Below are 23,037 nucleotides of genomic sequence, written 5' to 3'. Positions count from 1 at the left end.
ACTTCTGTCCCCTTGGGATTCTGCCCCATGTAGCACCTACATCAGTATGTCTGGAGGATAACCCCTACATTTCGAAAGTGGGGACTGTTCCATTTTTTAATTTTGGGGTGTGACATCCACTCTGAACCCCACAAACTCCCTGGTGTCTAGCGGATTACCCCTGCAGCTGCAAAAGGCAGCCAGACTGGAGGTAGGAAGAAGGCTGCAAATGGGATCCCCTTTGCAACTTGTGGAGCGCAGGGCAGGGTGACACCCATATGATTAGAAGGGAGAAGTGTGTCTCTCCCCCCCCCCCCACCCCTTTGATCTTGAGGGACGACGCCTAACAAGTTGAGATGGGGGCTCCCGTGTTGAACAACTGCCTCCCCTACATTCCCCTGCAGCTGCCTTTTACATTGTTTTTGTCATCATTTGAATAATTATATAATTTGTTTTAGATATTGTAGCCATGCTTTGATTGCTCCACTTCTCTTGTATCTTATTTAAGTGTTAAAAGCTGGGAAACATTTGAATATATTTAAAATTAGTTTTATATACTGTATACCTTTTTGTAATTGTTAGACACTGGTGAAAATCTATACAATGAATTGTTAAGATGCTCATGTACTGTAGGATACAGGATAGTGAATATATTGAGCTACTTTCAAAATCTTCTTTGCCCAGCCACCCCCAATCCCCACTACTTCCCTTACTGCTCGAGAACTTGCTAACCACTCCCTTCTACCATTTGCAGCCAAACTTCTTGAACGACTGATTTATAACCAGCCACATACTGCACTTTCTCTCTTCTAACTTTCTCTGTATTCTGTCCTAACCACACCACTGAAACTGCCTGAACAAAAGTCACTAATTACCTTTCTGCTACTTGTGATAGCATTGATTACCAACTCCTTCACACCTTCCATTCTAGTGGCCTCCATGACACTGCCCTCTCCTGGTTTTCATCTTGCCAAACTGACTGCACTTTCAGTGTCTCAATGCTGACACGTTCTTCTCTTTACTCCCACTCACAGGCATTGTACCCCAGGGCGCTGGTCTAGGACCTCTACTCTTCTCCATTGACACCTCTTTTCTTGGTAAATAATACAACATTTAGTTTTCCCCATCACCTCTATGCTGGCGATACCCAAATCTCCTTCTCTCCAATTCTGTGTCACTAGCTGTCGTTCTGCTATCTCCTCATGGATGTCCAACCACTAGTTTTATCAAAAACTTGATAATACAGTAGACCACAGACAAGAGGGACATCATATAAACTGTTTATTCGCAGTTGTTTTCTATGATGATGAGGTCACGTTGAAGTTGTAGAAGCTAATTGGGCAATTTATACAAGTGGAACACCCATCATAAATCACACGCATTCCTATTTATTTCGTTCTTGTACATTTGTAAACACTACATATATTTTTCCTTTTTCTAACAAATTTACATCTTACCACTTAATAAAATACAGTAATGTATACCAGTTCTCAGTGCTTAATAAATAAGCAGCAGATTAAATTACAAAAATTCACAGCAAATGGATAAAATCACTTGTGAGCACATTCACATGTCTCGGGCAGGTCTGCAACCCTGCTTTTCACTGTTATTTCCTAGCATTCGGTGCTTCCACTGCAGCAAGGGATTCTGGGTGATGAATTGCAAATGAGCACATTGTCACCTTTTCCTTCAAATCCATTTTGACATGGACCCCTTTAAGCTTATGCCTGCTGCATGCAGCACAGCTTTTCAGCACAGCCTGGGTTGTTAACGGCCAGTAAACCTACTCACAGACAGCTTTTTTTTACTTTTTGGGTCTCATCAGTGTGAGGATGGTTATACTGGCTTTACAAATTGAAGCTTGGATAGGTTTCAACCACATCTTAAAAAAGTTATGGTGGGTAAAAAATAGTGACAATAACCCTCCACCGTATAGCACAGGAGTGCGCAAACTTCCTGAGCTGCGCCCCCCTGCCCAGCCGCCACAGCGTTCGTTCCCCCCCCCCCCCCCCTCTCCAAAGACTCAGCGTCAAATTACATCGCGGGTCATTTGCCGCCGCGTTGCCATGGCGACACATCGCCGAAGAGCCGGCAGAGAGTAGGTAAGGGAGTTAGAGGTCTCGCACCTCCCCCTGCACTTAATTTAAATGCCGTGGGGAAGAGCGCGGGGCCTCTGTAACCACGGCGCGCCCCCCCTAGAAATTTTGCGCAAAACCTGGTATAGCATACAGCAAATGAAAAAATCACTTGTGAGCACTTTCACATGTCTCAGACAGGTCTGCAACCCTGCTTTTCCCCATTATCTCCAAGCATACAGTGCTTCCACTGCAGCCAGGGATTCTGGGAAATGACATGCAAATGAGTACACAGTGCCACCTTTTACTTCATGCCCATTTTGACATGGATCCCTACAAGCTTATGCTTGCTGCATTACACAGCTTTTCAGCACAGTCTGGGGTAAGATGCAAAGCCAGTTAACCCACTGACAGACAGCTGTTTCAACCTTTTGGGTCTCATCAGTGTGAGGCTGGTTATGCTAGCTACAGGAATTATAAGGTTATGTACAGTATAAGTATATGTAACCCCCTTTCCCTATGCTGCGGGCGACTATGCGTGCTGCTAATACCTGTACGCTCACAGGAGGCCTGAGCCTCCGCTTCTGGGAGCCTAGGGTGAGCTCTCTTAGTGCAGCGCCTCCACCTATGAGGGATCCCAGCGTTGACAGGATAACTCTTAATAGTTACCAGTATACTCAATACTAAACGGTATCATACCAGGTAATATATAACTTGTATTTACAAACACCACATATACAATACTATAATATAATGCAATAACAATACCCAACACTCTGCGTGGTTTTCCCCCAAAGTACTGAGGAGCACTGAGGCATCTACTGTATACCCCGTGTGCACACAAGCAGGTCCCACCCAAATGTTAGGTAGCACTACAACCCCTTGTGATGTGATGGTGCACGATGGTACCTTCCTGGTCTCAGGCCACACCAGGGAATATTGATGGTAGGGTGATGCTGTATTAGGTCCCATGCAGCGGGGCCTCCCAACAACTCCCCTCACACCTTATCCCGGGAGCGATCCGCAGTGAAAATCTGCAGTCGGATGATCCTTCACCTGTGCTGCCATGTGCAGCCTGGCCCCAGGCCGCAGCCTGCCCCATGGACGTCCGTCCACTGGCACGGTAGTGCAGCTGCGATTCTAATGGGAGGGTTCCGATCTAGGGCCTTCCCTACAACACTCCACTCTTTAGAGGGATCAGGGCCTTACTGGTGCCTTGGGGCAGAGTACTGGCTCCCTGGACACGTCCGTCCTCTCTGCCGGCTCCTGCAAGACTCCTTCGCGGGCTCTCCGCACACAGATGATATCCTGTTCCTCTACAGAGCATCCCTCCCATTGGTTGGGTCAGTCCCTGTGATCCACCCTCCCCCTGAGGATTCTGGGACTCGTATTCCCGTTTCATTCCGTGCGTAGCCATTCCAAGATGTCCGACGCTCTGCCAACCGCAACTGCGCATGCGCGCCACCCCCAAAATGCCCGCCTCCACAAACTGCCTGTTCGTGCGGCGCTCCGCCGACCAGCTGAATAGCGAAGCATTTACCTCTCCCCGGAGGTAAGGAGGGGGACTCCGCTACATATATATTCGTTGTTTGTTTGAAATGTGAGAATTATATTTGAGCAAAAATATTTATATTGTAAGCTTTAAGTATATATGGTATTAGCTCTGTACAACGTGAAACAAATTAAATGGGCAAACCGCAGTCTTTTTTGTTTTATTAGAGAGGAAGGTATCTGGAAACATACTGCTATGGGATCCCAGGGACTGGATGCTTAAGCAAAAATAGAACTTTAAGAGAGTGCCACAGTTTTAAAAACGTGATGGGAAAAATCTGTTCCTGTATGCATTGCCCCGTGTAAAAATGTATTTAAGGAACATTGCGGATTTAATATAAATGTGCTTGAAACCATATTTGAACAGTGTGACTTACCTACTACAAATGCATTCTTTTTGCTAGGCACCATCAAATTGTGCAAATAGATCTTAAAAGATTGAATTCTTGCATACATCTTTGTCATATTGGTCACTTTGAATTCTTCCACTAAGAAGTGCCGGAAGCACATGCTCTTATTCTCGCTTCCAATGGAAGTGTGTGGCCAAGTGAATGTAGTGCGATCTGCTGCAGCGGCTCTTAGGCTGCGGACATAGTGCACGCGAGACGAACAAATGCATGTCCAGCCGTGCTGCGCGGCAAGATTTGGAGAAGACGAATTAGATTTTAGGCGCGACGGCCGCGTCACATGAGCGTTTGAGCCTGGTGAAGTCATGCCCCCCCCCCGTCACACGGATCATTGGAGTCCACAGATTGATGAAGCAACAGGCGCGCGTGCGTCTACTTGCGCTACGTCCACAGCCTTAGAGAGGAATGCTTTAGCATGTGCGCTTTGCGAGCTACGCTGGGGATTTAGCAAGGTCTCCCGATATTTATTTCATTTAAAACTACTGTACAAAGAAAACATTCCACTATTGAGAAACCGCAGCACGCTGGAACTCCTGTCACGGTGTTTTATTAAAAGGTTTTAACTAGTTTCACTCTTCAGGACATGAAGCTGTGTAACTGCACAAGATCTTTAGGAACGTTTGTGTTCTCTGAATTTGAAATGTTCTGTGTGTTTCATCGGAAAGAAAGAAATTCATCTTCACACCTTGTGTTTAGTTACAAGACGTGTGCACCAAAAGTGTGCAATCTTGTTTAAAGTAAGAATGCTCATATTTCTGCCATGCATATGTGCCCTCTTTCCTTCTGCATGGAAGGACAGCGATGTGCGCATGTGACTCCACTGTTGGGTAGATAGGAGGGGGCAGAACCCTTCCATAATGTGGAGATGTGAGAGCGAGAGATTGAGAGCGAGATTGAGAGAGCGCATTTTTCAAAGTTGGAAATCTGGGGAACTTCTATCATGGTTAGAGGATTGAAGTACGTTGTTGGTTCAGCTGGCACATAATGCAAGTAATCCCTTATTCTTACCAAAGAGACAGTTTTTAACTAAGGGGACGTGCCGTTTTTAATATCGCACAAAAGGGAGCAGCCAGAGGAAATCTAACCCCTCCCAAGTCTGTTAGCTATGTTTACAAACTAACAAAACATTTTTTTTAAATCATTATAGATGTAATCCCACTCTTCTTTTAATACGCAGACTTGTGTCCAATTTAAAAATTTAGTTTAATTAATTGAATTCACTGTTGCATCCACATTTGCATGTTTTATGTTAGTTAGAAGTTACAAAAAAATGTAATGTAATGCTGTGTTTTCTGCTACTTGACCTTTTCCTTATCCAAAAAGAGAGGGGTTCTAAGCTGCACAGGAAGCAGCCGTATTATATTTGCCAAACTACCCTCTTTACCACTCTTCTTGCAGACAGATCTGCCCCTTTTACTGTACTGTATACCCGTGTGATAGCTTATAATGCTTTCTATTATTCTAGGTTATGTTAAAGTCACCGTCTGTAAACTCGCATGCTTTGTATGCTGTAGTACAGGGGCTCTCCGCCTTTATTTACATTGTGCACCCTCTGCTAGAAACAAATTGTTCTGTGAACCCCAAATTAATCAATCTTACTGCCTACTCATCAGACTATTTCTAACAAAACTGTTTAGTGTCCTGAACTCGCAGGAGGGAACACGCTTAGTAAGGCCCCAAACTACAACTCTGTTTGTGCAGACAGCATGGGGGGGGGGGGGGAGGGAGGGAGGTGTATAGCTATAAATCACTGCAAGAGCTTCCAAAGTCACACCCCACATGCCTTGCCACTGATGGATTTTCCATCCACACTAATGTGCAATTTGGGGTCTTATAAAGTGTGCAGGAACCCACTATACTTGGCTGGGGACCGCCATTACATCTTTATTTTTATTATTTGTAGAATTTCATGGACACACCACAGAAACTCCCTGTTGGGAATAATTGATGTAGAGCATGTTGGCACCATATAAACAAATAATAATACTACATTTCCATATGAGGGCATTTTACCACCTACTCGTATTAGCATGAATTTTACATTATTTTTAATGTATCTTTTCACAAACCTTTATTGTTTATTTAGGACCTGTGGGAGTTGGTTTAAATGAACTGAAGCGGAAGGTTTTGATCAGCAATACCCAGCACTACGGAGTGACCGTACCTCGTAAGTACTTCATGGACTAGACCCTATGTGCCGTTTGTTACATCATCCCACACCCGCCAATGAAGGGGTTAGAGTGACATTGATATTTTGTCCTCCTGTATTCTTACATTTGAATATCTAATTGTTATACGTTTTATGTACTTAGGGATTTATCTTAAGTGACACTTATTATATGCACCATTGAAATTTAGCTTTTAATAAGTGAGAAAGGAAGAAAAGTCTAAAAAAAATGTATTTGAAGTGTTCTTCTTCTTGTGGTGCTTGGCCTTTTAATCAAAAACGTAGCAAAGGAGTAGAGCACTGCCAAAATATGAAAAAATCAAAAAAAGGGGGCCGGTTGCAAAAATGTTTATTTATTGAGCATATAAGCCAAAAAAAGGACAAACACATGACTGGATGCTGATGATAATGACTGGATATAGGCTTTTGAAGCAGTTATACTCCCACCATCCTCACAAAACAGTAGTACATATAAAATAGAAAATCTGTGGTCACCAAGGGGTTAACCATACCATACTCAATCTAGAGTCCTTACTGTGCGCGCTAAGCCAGGTTTAGGGGAGTGTCATAGGGTGAGGTTCTAAGAGGAGGGTCCCCCTATGGTGGTTGGTAACAACTAAGCGTAAACTAGGAAAATGTACAACCAGTAGCCATTCTCCCTGCCAGACAGGCCAAGTAAGCCAGCCACAGGGGCAAGCCTCCACCTGGTAGCCCCCCAACACCCTTAAGTACTGTGCAACTAATTTACCAGGACATTGTTTGGCACACTCCTACCTCGTCCCCTGTTTCGTATTGAATTTTTTTTTGCATTTTTCTGATTTTTTTCCCCCTGTTATTTTTGCATTATTCTGTAAGTTTTTTGCCGTTTGCAAACATTTAGTGTTTTGTTTGCCCTGGATGCCCAATGCAAAACCTAATGCTTGTGGTAACTGGTGCGAAGCAAGGACCACGACTTAACTTTCACCTTGGTCGTCCCACTTCTGTTTGAGAAAAAAGGAGATGGCAAGAAAACAGGCGGTCCTGAAGCCAATTGTGTTAACCAGAGCAGGAGGTCCAGGCTGAGGAACCTCCGTTTGTGCGGCCCTATCCTCTCAGCCCAACTGGGAGTATGGATTCAGGGAGCCCCGATGTAATGGTGGTCGTCCTTGCAGAGGGGAATGAAAACAATACCCTTTTAGAAGTAGCTGCGTCTTGAGATGAATAGGTGGTGCCTCAGCACTCAGTGGTGGTTGGTTTCATTAAGCCAGATTTGGAGTCGGCCACCACGAACCCCAGGCCACTTGGCTATTCAGCCAAGACTTAGTTTGTGGTGGGTAGAGGCCAGAATTGCATCTGATGGAGGTGGAGGGCACGTTCTAGGTTATTACAGGGAGGCTGCACTGCATGGACTTGACTAAGGTCAGCCACACGAAGCGAGGGGGACATAGGTATATCCCCGAGCAGTGGGTACATGTACCCCTACTTACCGGAATGGCTAGTGAATGGGGTGGAGTGGTGGTACAGGGATTCCTGGGTGCAGAAGGCCATCAGGGATAATTCGGATCTCCAGAATGCGGGACTGTCCAAAAGGCACTGGAAACAACTAGACCATGCAATGAAGAGCTGGTCCCTCAGCCTCACTCTGCACAAAACAAGTCTGAAGTACTGTATGTGAACTCAGATCTGTTATTGTCAACAGCTTCTCGGTGTCAGACCCATAGTATTATCGTTATTATACCAGAGGCGCCGTTTGCAGTTCTGGCAGCAGGGGTGAGGAACGGGGGAAGGGCACTAAAAGTTGTTCTGTCTGCATTGTGTGGTTGTGATATAGCAGTTGTTCTAAGGGGAAAAAATGGGAGAGAAATGTTGTCAGTTGGTGTTGTGCCAGGTGTGTCTGCTGTGTACCATCGTAGGCAACTGAAGCTGATGTGTTATCTGGTTAAGATTAATATATAGAATATGAGCAGCCGGGGGCCAGTTGGCAGGTGCCCTGTCAGACAATCATGAGGTCAGGCCCAAGGACCCATCCACCCACGAGGAGGTCGGGGATCTAAAGAGAGTCAGTTGAGAGGACCGGAGCAGATAGGCGCCTGCCTATCTTTGATAGGAAGGGATTGCCCTAATCCAGCCACAGGTTTAAATCTGCACTTTGTTGCCCCCCCCCAAATCTTTTATGGACTGTGCCACTGGGTTGCCAGACCCAGGATGGGATATACTAGGAGAATGTTTATGTTGTTTGGACTTCTCAATAATCAATTTTTAATATAATTTGGACTTTGTTTTGTAATCCTTCCTTGCCCACCCTGCCCAATTTACCAAAAAGGCACAAGTGGTCTGACCAGTGACCACACCCTAAGCTCCTTAGAAGCTACCTGGTACCTAGTCTGAACAGTAACCACACCTAGTGCTCCTCATCAAGTTTTCAGTGCTGAGTATAAATTCTTTCTTTGGACAGAAGGAGATATAGCGTTTCCCAGGATATTCAGACAGACCACTCCTCTTAAAAAGAGAGAGGTTGCTTCTACAGTATGTGGTACACGCATACTGCATGAGTTTATGGGGATTACTCATAATGCAAGACCAAGCTCAGTGAAAATCATATAGCCACTTTTACAACTCTCAAAGGATTAACACTAAATAGGTGTCGCGAGTGCTACACTAGAGAAAAACAAATGTAAAAATCATTTAACACACCGTAAAAAGGTTTGCTCAACAATTAGACTGCTGCTTTTAAGGAAGAGTACACCGTAGATACCTATCCCTTATTATATAAAAATACCGTCATTACATGTAAACATTTTGATGACTGTTTTCTAAATTGGGGTGTTTTATTTTATTGTCTTAAATTAGATCTGTGTTCATTTGGTTTTTTTTTGGGGGGGCACTTTGGGGGGGCACTTTCACCAGCCTGGAGTACAAGACTAGTTCACAATATGCACTTGACACCAAAAGCATGTTTGGGGACTGCTGCTGTAAAAGCATTAGTGTGTGATCATAATAGATATACACCTTATATTTTTACATTTTTTAAGCGTGTAAATCTTAAGTAGTTTGGTACAAAAAAAATGAAAAAGGTGATAATTCCAATAAAACAAAATCTACAGCAAACAAAGTTTGAGAACAAAATTACTCTCTGGTGTTTGAAAATGTAATATCAACATTTTGGTCCCCAGTGGAACGGTCATCAGCCAACACATTGTCATGCCATGAGACATACAATGTAAGAATATGTTATGTTTAGTATGTAGTTGACATATTTCATGAGCAGAATATCGTGTGATGGAATGTTTTATAGCATGCCATCATAAAATGACCTATTTAATAACTAAAGGCATGAACCTCGCCACTGGTTTCTCAGATTATATTTTGAAGTTGCTCATTGTCTGAGTTGAGAGGTTATTTTATTTCCTATTATGCAGCATAAATAAAATCCATGCTTTTGTACTCGCTGCACCACATTTGCCTTAAACTTGGAACGAAGTATCACTAAATGGTTGCTGAAATAGGGTTGTTTGAGACACCAAGTTGTGTGCATCGTTTTCATAATGGAAAGCTTGTTTCTTGGTGAATAAGCGATGAAAGATTGTTCAACGCTAGGGATCACAGAACATTTTTAAAGACTTTGGTGAGTTAGTATTTTTTATTTTCGTTAAAAAAAAAACATTTATTGTAAGAATACAGATAATTAATACACAAGTCTTGAATTCTTTTAAGCCATATTGTATTCAAATGTTACCATTGTACTTTGAGAATAATTTAATCTGTACATTTTTGACAGCGCTGTCTCATACTCAAGTACTGTAATTTAAAAAAGAAAGTACTGTAGCTCACATTATTTCTTCAAGTTTGAACTCTAATCAGTCGTGATCATGTTGTTGCTCTTGTATACTGTAGCTATCATGTGCGCATTAGTACTTTTATTTGAATGTAGAAGTGTGTTGAATTTGACACTGCAAAGGGAAAGCACTCAATACCACATAAATGTTCCCACTACTGGAGACAATCATAAAACCAGATCAGTACAACTAAAAACCCCACACTCCTACTAACAAGTGATGTATATTCTAGGGCAGGGGTTCCCTGCTCCTTACAGGTCAAGTTTTAAGGATGTCCCTGCTTCAGTGCAGGTGGCTCAAACAGTCCCGGCTTCAGCAGAGGTGACTTAATTAGTCCCTGCTTCTGCACAGGTGGCTCAATCAGTGGCTGTCAAAGACTGATTGAGCCACTTTTGCTGCAGCTGGGATGTCCTTATAACCTGGCCTGTTGGAGCTTCTTGAGGACTGGATTTGGGAACCCCTGATCTCTGACTGGTGGTGCTATCAGGAATAGAATAATCATGAACCCTGCAAAAGAAAACAGCCCTATGAGCAGCAGTCCGAGATCCCATAATTTATTACCTACAGTGAATACTAATTAGTACTCCGATGCCTTCAAAGAGTCCCCTACATACAGAAATGATCAAATATTAAAACACCTATTATTAATTCCTCTGGAAATAAAAAAAAAACTAAATGGCCATAGGCAAAGTAAGATATGTGACCCTCTTTTTGGTAAGGGGCTTAAAAATTGATAACAGAAAAGTACAAAGTAAGGGCGATGTTGATATAAACAGCTGACATTGTCCCTGATCCCATATCCATAACATAATGGGTGTCCCTTATATCCTCTCTCAGAACAAAAAAGAGATATAGAGGTAATTTCTTGATCTGCCAAAGCAGCATTTTTAGACGGACATACTCATAGAAGTCTATGGGTTTTCGGCCCGCATACAGCACATATGGTCACTGTGACGGTGAGGGGGCAACCAGGCCATCAATAAAGGTATTATGCCCGGCTGGTTACCTCTGATCCATATTTGGGGCTTTAGAGTGTCAGCTCTTTAACCTGTTTGTACCTGCAATGTATGTAATTGTGCGACAATAAAGCATTTTCTGTGTTTTAACTTTCCAGGTGTGTCAGCAAGCAGAGATTGCTAGGCTATGAGTTTCAAGGGGGGTTTTACGGAGAAAGTTTTGTCAATGTGTATAGGTAGCTGGGTTTCAGAGTTGCTGGATACCCCTAAAATTTACCCGGGAATCAGGTTGGATTCTCGGATACATTGAAACACATTGCTCCAGCAAAATCTCCCCTTGAAAACACTTGCTTGACTCGCCGCTAGGACTCCCTGCTTCAGCACAGACCAGAAAGGTAAATGGGGCATAGGGATGTGTGGTATCCCTGAAACGATAAAGGGGTCCCTAGTATAAAGTATAAGGGTGGGGTGCCCAGTTATTGCCCTGATCACCCAGAACCTGGTATAGGGGTTCTGGGGGTACTCCAACCATATATAAGGTTGCAAGGGTTTTTATGAAACCTAAGTCCGGGTTTCAAGAAGGGAATGAGATACAGCCTGAGAAGGAACCTACTATAAGAGTTTTTTCATTCTACATTAAGACTTAGAAAAAATATGGGAATTTTTTATTTTTTTTCCCCCACAATGTTTTAATAGCACAGAAGGCTGTGCGGATTTTAAAAGTCTAAATCAAGTTTGCAGTGTGTGAGGGATATGGCTAGTGGGAATTAAAGTAAAGAGTCTCATTCTATCTCTTATAACCAGAAGACTTAGACAGAATAGAAGTGTAAAGAATATTTTATTAAATAGGTATGTTTAAAATGTATTATGCTTGTGCCCTATAAAATAAGCTGGGACTTTCAAAGCCGGTATTATAAGTGAACCAGGGGGCTACCAAACTGTGGTGCCACTGTGTCTACTCGATGTCCGGACTTGAAAGCCACAGATGCTGCCAGAGCTATGAAGAACATTTGGACAGGATGGCTAGGTGAAGTACCCACGTCCTGGGATCAATGCAAGCCGTTCCGGCTAGCATTCGCCTTCGCAGACCTGGAGGCACCTAGCCCCGAGGGTGGCTTCTTCACAGCAAGTGGCAAACTCGCTCATGCCCTTGTTTCATTCAGAAGATCCACTGGCCCGGCTTCACAAGACTGTCAGCCATCTGATTGGCTGGGTGGAATGTTCCCACGCTGGGATTGGCTGTAGTATTTTGTGAATGAACTACAAAATACTTTAAGAAACCCTGCAGCCAATCCGGACGAGAGATTCTAAATGCCAAGACAGCAGCGGCAAATTCGAAATCACCAAAAGATGCTCTGAGAGAAATGCCAGCGAGCCGGCTTCAGAAATTTTATGGCGAGAAATTTCTAAATCCCACTTTTCGGGGGCCAAGTTCTGAACGGAGAACAACGAGGCTGGAATTACAAGCCGAAAAGAGTACCAGGACGTTTGGTACTATCTCCCGGTCAAGAGATTTCGGCAGGTCCTGAGCAGATGCAGCGGTGGCGTCTGGAACTTCAGGCCGATTAGAGTTCCAGGACATTTTGGGCCAAGTCCCGGTCAAACTAAAGACTGTGTTTTATGAACTGTTTCACCTAGGAAAGGCTAGTTTTGCAGCCCAGATCCGCAGTAAGTGTGTTTTCTCTTGTATTTTTTAATCCACTGTGTGTATGTCTGTTTCTATGGAATAAATTACAATTTGTTTTAGTATTTGGTTTTGCTCAGTGATATGATCCCTGTATAAAGATGTAAATGCCTGGTCTCCCGTGACAGTCACTTCGACAGAAATAGATTAAAGCCCATAGTAATAAAGAGCGAGTTACAGCGAGAGAACAGCAGAGATAGCAAATGGTCCCCAATAGGGGAATCTCCTTCCACTTGCAACGGGGCCTTTGTGCCTTAATGCAGCATCTCACATTGATACAATAACCAGGACTGGCCTGGGTGTGACAGGAGAACACTTTTTCTGGTATGGCTTCTGTATGGTGTTTTTTTTTTTTTTTTACCAATTACCAAGAAGAGGGGGCCATACACATTATTTTGCTTTGCCTGTCTCTATTTATCTGTACAGTTTAATTTAGAGGTGTTAATAAAATGTATATTTTAATATTCGATCATATATGTATGTTTGGAACTCTTTCAATGCGTCTGTGAGTACTAATTAGTATTAACTATAGGTAATAAGTGACAGGATCTAGTAGTGCTGCTCATATGGGGTTTTTTTCCCCTTTGGTGGATTTATGTTCTTGTCTAACACAGCGTATGTTTGACACACCAAGCCTTTTTAATGAGCTGCTGCCTGACAGACAAGAACATCTTTAACAGCCTGTGTTGATTTCACTCCCAGTATTGCTACATGTGTTAAAATGTTCTGCTTAAGACATACTTATAAAGATGATTTTCTCTAAGGGATTTTAACCTTTCAGTGCTCCACAGGAGGTTGAGGGTTTAACACAGGTTAGCATATGTTGCCTCGTTGGGATGTTGGCCTCCGCTGTCCATTAGACGCCCTCAGCAGACAGTGAGTTAGAGAGCTTTGTTAATCGACATGGTCGAGCTACAGGAAAAATATCCTTTATGACAAAACCAGACTAAGTTGATTGTATAAAAAATATATATATACTTGTTTATATAGTGAAATGTGTTTCATCGTGTAAATGTAAGCGATATATTCTCCAGCACTCGGCAAAATATATGAGAAGAACATGGGGTGTAATGAAAAAAGGTTTTCCTGATATACATTACCATACACGTTTTGAAAAAGCATACAATTGTAACAAAAAAAATACACAATTCACAAAAAGGTTGCTTTGACACAGGCAGTGGCTTGCAGAAAATGTATTAAAAAAATTAGTTAAGTGGAAATCCAGTCAAAAGATTCCAATTTATTCTGTGAAGAAAGTCTACCACATACTAAGTAGGCGAGAATTGCTCAGCATCAGTCCCTCAACTTCTATCCTCCATATGGCAGTAAATGTCTGTACTTAAGCAAGCAAAAGTCTAATTTTCTGTAAAACTGGCAACTTGTAGGGCAGGTATCACACAGACCCGGCCAGTGATGCATTTGCTCCAGATGTAGCTTAGCCACGCGCGTGTCGGGTGAAACATCACCCTTTTTCAAGTCTCGGTCAGATAAGAATGCTCCAAATTCTCTCTCTTATAAAGAGCTTGCCCGCATAAACACTTGACATAAAGTGGAAATGACCATACCAAACCGAATGCACACTGCGTTCCATAGACTGGAAGTGGAACAAGGTGTCTGATAACTTGCATGTCACTGTGCAAGAGACCGGAAGTGACCTCATAGGCAAAGCATGTAATCCAAGCACCAGAAGAATCAAAGGGAATCCTTAATATACAGGAAATTAAACCTGGCAAGTGCTATAATGTAGTGGAAACAAAGATTATTCTGTAAAATACAAAATAAATAACAGGTACACTATAATACATGCAAGCTGTAGGCAAATACAGAAAAAGAGCCTTTAAAAAGAGGATATGGAAGGGACTATGAGGTCCCCGAGTGTTATCTTAGACCCCTGTTACAGTTTTGTCACGTTTTACATATGACAAAAATGGGTATGCAAATAGTACATTCAATTAAATAAGTATAATGAATGAAAATATACATGCTGGTAAAATGGACAATGCCATACTTCTAATGTACTAATTAAATGTAATCCTAGAGACATGTATTGCCTTCTAATATGGGGCACCTACAGTAGATGGAATAGACGTACCAAAGCTGGTCAAATGTTTTCTAAAGTACTTTCAGTGAGAGCATAAAGGGGCACAAACTAAGTGAGACACAAGGGAGCATAAACATTGACACCTGACATAATGAGAGTAACCAAATACTACAATAGGATAAAAAACCCATGCAAACAAAGTGAAACTTGGTAGTCAAAAGTGATCTTGGAAAAGACAAATGAGACCTTAAGCAAAAAATGTTGAAATGGAATACACATGGGGAAGCTGTCCAGGGCCAGGAGACATGCATATAAACCTAAAATTACTGTAGTAGACAAAAACTGCAGGACGGTTGAAGATGAATCCCAAGTAGGCGAGGCACACTAGTCAGTGTTGCAGAGTAGAACCCGACACACATTTGTAGATAGAGATAGGCAAAGGTGAGTGAATACAGCAGCAGGGCCAAAAGAGACGAACATAAACCTGAACCCTAAGCTCATCCTTCACCAGGGAGAGGGTGTCTGGGACCAGTATATACAGTAGGTCTGTAAAGACCCCACACAAATTCACCCTGGAGGAATCACCTAAAATATTCAAAATCAAAGTCTTATTCCCCCCCAAACGGGATGATGGTATTAAGTTTGGTGATCCAAATCACCTCCCTCTGTAGAAGTAGTGTCTACCTTTTGCCTCTTCAATGAGGTTTGGGTACCTCATCAATAATCTGAAATCTGAGCTGACATACAGTACATTGTGTCCTAGAGAATATTTGGGGTTCTCCCTCTAGTACGTGTTAAAATTAAAAATGAACAAGTGTAAAAATGATGTGCACAGAAAAATCAAATGGTACAATATCCCGGTTGTGTGATGCTGCTCAACCAAAAAGAGGATCCTCCCGTGATCCTCATGGAACGATAAAGATAAAGGGCGGTGAGCGCAAAGGAAAATAAACCGTGATTAGTAATATACTGTTCAAGATAAATCAGAGCTCTCTGGGTGGGGGTGGGGTGATTAAAATAAGAAATATATATCTAAATTCTGTACTCACATGGCCGTGTGTGAGACTGACTCACACAAGTGGGTTCTTTATGCACTGTTGTGCCTCATTCTGTCAGCAGCTGATTTGTCCCTCTGTATCTCTGTGTGGTGTATATGCAGACGCCCGGCATCCTCGCGATAGACCCAGTTAGGATGACAGACAGCTGCAGGGACACGGACACAGTTGAGAAGGGAGAGAGTGTCTTTGTAGTTGCGCATGCGCCCCTACACAAGATTTTTCTATACTTTTTATCACAACATACAATACCCAATCAATTGCCTTAAAAAAGATCATTCTTAAACATTGTTTATTTCCTTCAAAGTGATCCGTCATTGAGTAACAACCTAAAGGCTCCCCCAATGTGTGCATACAAGAGGAAAAACCTCTCAGTCTGGTTAGAGAAAACTTTGGGTCTCAATCCAATATATAAACTAGGTTACTGGGTCCCCCACAATATGGGAATTGTAGGGGCCTTAGTTGCTCTCAATGTGACACCCCTACCCACAGACTGGAAAAAGATTTTCAATTAAACATTCTTACATGCAGGAAGAAAGACACACAGAGCACCAGAGGCGAGTATCCAAAACACACACAACTTGTATCAGAAACGTACATTTAAATGAATAAAAATGCGCTCAGCTGAAGATCCAGATAGGAATGAGTCCCTAGATAGAATTCAGACAGGCCCTGGTGGACCACAACTCCAAACGGACAGCAGCGAGGGCACAAGCCATGTCACAGTGTATAATGCACGATCGGGGCGAAGTATGAGGTGATAATGTGATATATGCTAACTAGCAACAATAACTCAACAGGTTTCACATGTACTCCGTGCTTCAGGGGGTTTCCTGGAGTGAGAGAGTCTGTGCGATAGGGATTCTTCTCTTTTTATTCTTACATGCAGTTTGAGATTCTTAATTTATCTGATCAAATGCCCTTGTGGGCTGGAATATGTAAGCAAGACCAATCCCATGGTGAAAGATCGCATTAGGCAACACAAACCTGCCATTCGTAGAAAGGACAGGGAAACTCCGGTTGCACAACATTTTATTGAGGCAGGAAAAAATGCATCATAACGATGAAGGCCGGTGAGCGCAAAGGAAAATAAACAGTGTTTAGTAATAGTAATATACTGTTCAAGATAAATCAGAGCTCTCCATGTGGAGGTGGAGTGATTAAAATAAGATATATATATAGCCAATAAAGAATATCACTTGTGAGCACATTCACATGTCTTAGACAGGTCTGCACCCCTGTCTTTCAACCATTATCACCTAGCATACAGTACTTCCACTGCAGCAAGGGATTCTGGGAAATGACATGTATGTATATACCACTCGTGAGGAAGCCTTTGCGGGCGAAACGCGTTAGTGGGCTAATTTTAATTTTTGCTGCTGCTGACCCTGCCTGCCTATGTTCTATTTTGAACCTTCATCAATGTCCTATATCCTTGGACATTAATAGTGGACTGTGCTGTGCTGTTTGATGGTTGCAGTACTTCATCTTGCCAGGAGCTGAGTATCTCAGATTATTTACCCCTCATTTGTTTCCCCATCTTATTTGCATTTTTATGTATTTGGGTTACTAAATGAAGTTTTGTATATGTATGCCTTTTATTAACATCATCTGTACTGCAACTAGCTTATCATAGTGTTTTTTACACTCCAACTGTCATCAATTCAGCACCATGGTTTTCTTTGATTGTATGCTTTTGTTAGTTTGTATTTTTGACCTTTTTGTATGATGTCCTCTAGCCAATAATATTCCTTGGGACCGGCCGGTCTGATTTACTTCACTGCAGGAAATTACCTTTTCCCTCAGTGAGTTAGGTCTATTCTTTGGGGCATCTATTTTTCTTGTATTTTTATTGGGTTTTGTATATATTAACTTTTGTTATTTTCTGTTGTCCACTAATCTATTATAGTCAGGCGGGTTCATTGGTCAGCTGTTTGTTTTTCTGTTATCTTTTGGATTTAATTAAAGTACCCTTTATATTTTTGCAATTATTTGTCTGAGTGCTATTTTAGAGGTTTCTTTTTCTTTTGTGTTTTCATATTTAACTTTTCCTCAAGCACCACCTACAGTTTATTTTTTCTATCTGTTATAATTATCTCAGGTATATTTTTCCTGATTTAAGTAGGTTATTTAGACATTGCATTAATCTTTTGGAAGTGATGCGGTATTCATTTTTGTGTCTTTGATATATATATATATATATATATATATAAAAAGTAGATTTTACCAGATTGGAGTCCGGAAAAAACGAGACAGCACACAGTCGCACGTCCCTGAGGAAGGTCACGTTGAGTGGACCGAAACGTTGGAGGTGGTGCCATGTTACTTTGAATACAACTTCATTGGAACTACTGGACTGTGTGCTGTCTCGTTTTTTCCGGACTCCAATCTGGTAAAATCTACTTTTTACATGTGCATATGGGGCTAGCATCAGCATCTTACTTATGTTTACAGTGTGCCAACTGAGATGATTTTTTCATATATATATATATATATATATATATATATATATATGTATATATATATATGTACAGGCATACCCCGCATTAACGTACGCAATGGGACCGGAGCATGTATGTAAAGCGAGAATGTACTTAAAGTGAAGCACTACCTTTTTCCCACTTATCGATGCATGTACTGTACTGCAATCGTTATATACGTGCATAACTGATGTAAATAACACATGTGTAAAAGGCTCTATAGTCTCCCCGCTTGCGCACAGCTTCGGTACAGGTAGGGAGCCGGTATTGCTGTTCAGGACGTGCTGACAGGCGCATGCGTGAGCTGCCGTTTTCCTATTGAGCGATATGTACTTACTCGCGAGTGTACTTAAAGTGAGTGTACTTAATCTGGGGTATGCCTGTATGTATATATATATATATATATATATATATATATATATATATATATATATATATATATATATATATATATATATATATATATATATATATATGTATATGTGTGTATATATATGTATATGTGTGTATATATATGTATATGTGTATATATATATATATATGTATATATATATTTTTTTTTTTGGTGATTTGTCAACCACTGTATATATATATATATATACAGTGTTTGACAAACCTATACATTTGCAGGCCCCGGGCGAGTGGATTTAACATCGTGGCGAGCTCCTATTGGCCCAAGCAGCACACGTGTGGTACTAGGTGGCGAGTAGATTTTTTTTGTTTGGCGAGTAGATTTTTTGGTGATTTGTCGACCAGTGTGTGTGTGTGTGTGTGTGTGTGTGTGTGTGTGTGTGTGTGTGTGTGTGTGTGTGTGTGTGTGTGTAAATGTATGAGTGGAGATGTGCTGATGTTTATAAGGATATATTTATCAGATGCATGGGTTAGGGGAAGAGAATCCCATGGAGGGTCATATACCAGACGTCACCGAGCCCAGGACCAGACCACTCACCCTGACCTCATAACATAGAACTCACTTATCTTTCACTTAACCCTCTGTTGCAGCCTGTCATATCGGATGGGAGGATTGGGGCGAAACTGCAAACATGACATAAATTGTTGGATGTATGGGGTCTAGGAGCAACGTTACAGATCAAGCTGTATAGTTAATAATCTGTCAGGGGAGACATTATCTCTAAAACTGACTCAATCGTTAAAGTTAGAAGTTAGTTGTAGAGTTTATTAGATATTAGAAGTTTTCACCTTGTGTTACTGTATATTGTTATCACGCATTAAAACTAAGGGTAGATAAGCAAGCCGGTGGTGGGATCACCCTGGCTGCTTGCCTGTGTCTCATGTATTGTGACCTGGAACATGTCCAGGATCATGACCAAGACCCCTGGTTGGCTGAGATCCGAGTTCTCCCGGATCACTGGATGCCTCTTTTGGGTATTCCAGTTATCAGCCTCACCCCAAGGGCAAGAGAACCAGTGGTGTCTCGGACCAAAACTGGTTCTCCCAATTCGTTCCCTTTCCCGGTTCCCCACCCCCCTCCTTCTCCGTCTCCAAGGTAAGGTCTTTCCTTCGTCAGACATCCCGGGATGGTCAACCCCAACACACACAAAAGAAGATGCCACACTCCTGCAAGCAAGGGGACCCCAGCAAGGTATGAAATCACAGAAGACTTCAGTAAAGGGTTGATTAGAAACGACTAAATGACGGTAACAATACTCTCACACAATGTGAAGGGTCTAAACTGCCCAGGGAAAACGCTGCATAGCGTTAGCGGAAAACAACAGGAAATGAGCAGACAGTCATGCTACAGGAAACCTGTATTTTAGTATTAATAGGTGTCCTAAGTATATTGATGAGCATTTCCGTCCGTTTTTTGTATCCTCTGCTAATGAAAAAAAGACAGGGGTAGCGATTCTAATGCACAACAGACTACCATTTATACCAGAATTAATTAAAAATGATAAAGAGGGAAGATACGTTATTTTGGTGGGCACAATTAATAGTCAACCTGTAACAATAGCCACAGTCTATGCCCCCTGCGAGCAGGACCCCTCGTTCTTTACTTTAGTTTCCAACACACTAAGCAGGATAGCAAAAGGTGTAGTGATAATGGTTGAATACTTTAACATAACACTGAATCCCAAGCTGGACAGGTCAGGTCCGTATAGAGCTAACAATAGAGACAATCCGCCCACCCTAGTAAAAGGTATGAGGGATAACCACTTAGTAGATATCTGGAGGGAACTTCACCCTGCTGAAAGGGACTGCACCTTTTTCTCGCACGCCCACTCTACATATAACAGAATTGATTACTTCTTCATATCAAGTAGACTGGTCCCACAGATCTTTCATGCTGGGATCCATGATATTTCATGGTCAGATCATGCGCCAATATAGTTAAGGTGCACACAAATTGGCCTGGTCAGACCGGGAGCAAACTGGAAACTCAATGAATCTATATTGAAAATACCAGAAATAGCCAGAACTGTAAGGGGAGAGATAAACCACTTCTTTAGACTGAATGAGGGCAGTGTTGGATCCTTAACGACCCTCTGGAAAGCACATAAGGCAACGTTAAGAGGCATTTTAATCAGCATAGCGGCCGAATGTTTAATGCGGTATTGGCTGGGACCCTTTTTCCGGAACTCATGCTCCAAGCGTCGTTCTCTTTAATCTATAAACAGGGCAAAGATCCTTTAGACTGTAAAAGTTGTAAACCAATCTCCCTAATAAATACTGCCATCAAAATTTATGCAAAATGAATGGCCAACAGATTGATTCACATCCTGCCTAGACTAATTCACCCAGATCAAGTCGGATTTATAAAGGATTGACAAGCAGCAGATAACACATGACGAATCATTGATCTGATAGAGATAGCCAATGCAAAATTCTATAAAAGTTATGGTGCTAAGTCTAGATGCAGAAAAAGCTTTTGACAGGATTGACTGGCCATATCTAAAGGCCATGCTTGGAGCTTTCGGTTTCAGTGAGAGAATTACCAATGCAATACTTTCCCAATACGCAGGCCCATCCGCCAAGGTGACCCACCAGGGGTTCCCCTCAGATCCCTTTAACATTAAAAGCGGCACGAGGCAGGGATGCCCACAGTCGCCCCTCCTGTTCGCATTATGTATGGAACCTCTGGCTGCCCAGATACACAAAAATCCAGATATAACAGGAATTAACTTACAGAACCAAACACATAAAGTGGCATTATATGCAGAGGATGTCTTGCTAACTTTGTCTAAACCCCTTACCTCTCTACCTAATCTGTTTGACTTGCTAGGGAAATTCAATCAGATATCAGGCTTCAAGATCAATCAGGCAAAATCAGAAGCTCTGAACATAAACATACCAAAAGAATTAGAAAAATTAATAACGCTCAATTTTAATTTCAATTGGCAGCATAGAGCCATTAAGTATCTAGGGATATGTATCACTAAAGAACATAGGACCATCAATGGGGCAAACTACCGAAAACTCATCCAGTCCCTGAGAGATGGCATCAGGAAGTGGTCAGCCCACAATATCTCCTGGATTGGGAAAATGTACCGTATTAAAATGAATCTCCTCCCACGTATTTTATCTGTTCCAGACCCTGCCTGTGCCACTGAGACTGAAAGATATACTCCCTTCAGTCCGTGATCTCCAAATTCATTTGGGGAGGTAAAAAAGCGAGAGTAAAAAAGCAAATTCTGCAAAAACAAACCTTTGCAGGTACCTTGTTTGTTATCCTATTACAAAGCGGCTCAATTATGTCAAATATCCCAATGGCAAACAGACCCAGAATTGAAAAGATGGGTAGCATTGGAGTTAAACGACCTAATTTGGCTCCCCAAAAAAGCAATGACAGCTGCCAAAGGACCAGTTTCCTCAATGACCAACTCATTGTCAATCTGGGAGGCCTCTAAATTAAAATGCGCCCTGACTACCAAGAATTCATTGATGACCTCTTTGTGGGATAATCCAGAGTTTGCTCCGGGTATGCTTAGCGCCGATTTCTCAATCTGGAAAATAAAGGCTTTTAAGAGACTTAGAGATCTGGAGGGTGGGAAAGGTATCAAAACATTCAATCATATCAGATAAAGACATCCCCCATTCAGAATTGTATAGCTACCTCCAGATTAGGGCATTTTATAATAAACACAACCCCCGTCCCCCATTAACTACCTTTGAAAAGCTCTGTCTTATAGAGACCGACACCAGCAGACTCACATCACAAATGTATCGAGAAGTAACCGGTTTTGGTTCTAAAGTGATGCATAAGTTGAGATATATGACACCATGGGAGGCGGATTTAGGAGAGGTACTAGATGCGGAGGAGTGGTCAGCGATAATCACTGCAACAGCCAAAAGCTCAATGTGCACGATATTGAAGGAGAACGCATATAAAGTATTAATGAGATGGTACCTCATCCCATTAAAATTATCTACATTTCTGAGGGGTCCCTAGACAATGTGAAGAACCCGCAAACCTGTTGCACATGCTGTGGTCTTGCCCTCTGATTATCCCAGTTTGGGGAAAAAATAGAGATTGGCTACAGAAGATTTTCAACCTTCAAATACCATTAGACCCGTGGCTATTTCTTCTAAATAGGCAAACTCAAGGTCTAGCCAAACTAGTTGCTCACTTTGCAATAGCAACGAGGTGCGAGATCGCAGCATTGTGGAAACAGAACGAAATCCCGTCAATTCCCAAGATTCGGAACAGAATTTGGTATGTGTGCCAGATGGAAAAACTGACAAGTCTAGTTAGTGACACAGGTGTAAATTTTCTAAAAGTCTGGACACCCTGGCTAGCTCAGACAGACATCCCAGGGGTAGAAAGGACCACAATCTGGCTTTAATAATACCAAATACGTTCTCCTTTAG

The 23,037-nt window shown here is 42.1% G+C and overlaps 1 protein-coding gene across 5 annotated transcripts in view; it reads left to right on the top strand.

The window, feature by feature from the left end:
- Window positions 1-23,037, top strand: part of MPP7 (MAGUK p55 scaffold protein 7) — a 341,147-nt gene that overhangs the window by 301,872 nt on the left and 16,238 nt on the right. For all 5 annotated transcript variants that reach the window (XM_075587671.1, XM_075587669.1, XM_075587670.1 and 2 more), the window contains one exon: window positions 6,099-6,179. In XM_075587671.1, coding sequence (XP_075443786.1) covers window positions 6,099-6,179 — 81 coding nt within the window. The remainder of the gene's footprint in view (window positions 1-6,098; window positions 6,180-23,037) is intronic.

This window comes from Ascaphus truei, chromosome 2, assembly GCF_040206685.1.
Source record: "Ascaphus truei isolate aAscTru1 chromosome 2, aAscTru1.hap1, whole genome shotgun sequence".
Classification (NCBI taxonomy): Eukaryota; Metazoa; Chordata; class Amphibia; order Anura; family Ascaphidae; genus Ascaphus; species Ascaphus truei.
Note: the sequence above shows the minus strand (reverse complement) of the source record. Positions and strands in the feature narration are given on the sequence as shown.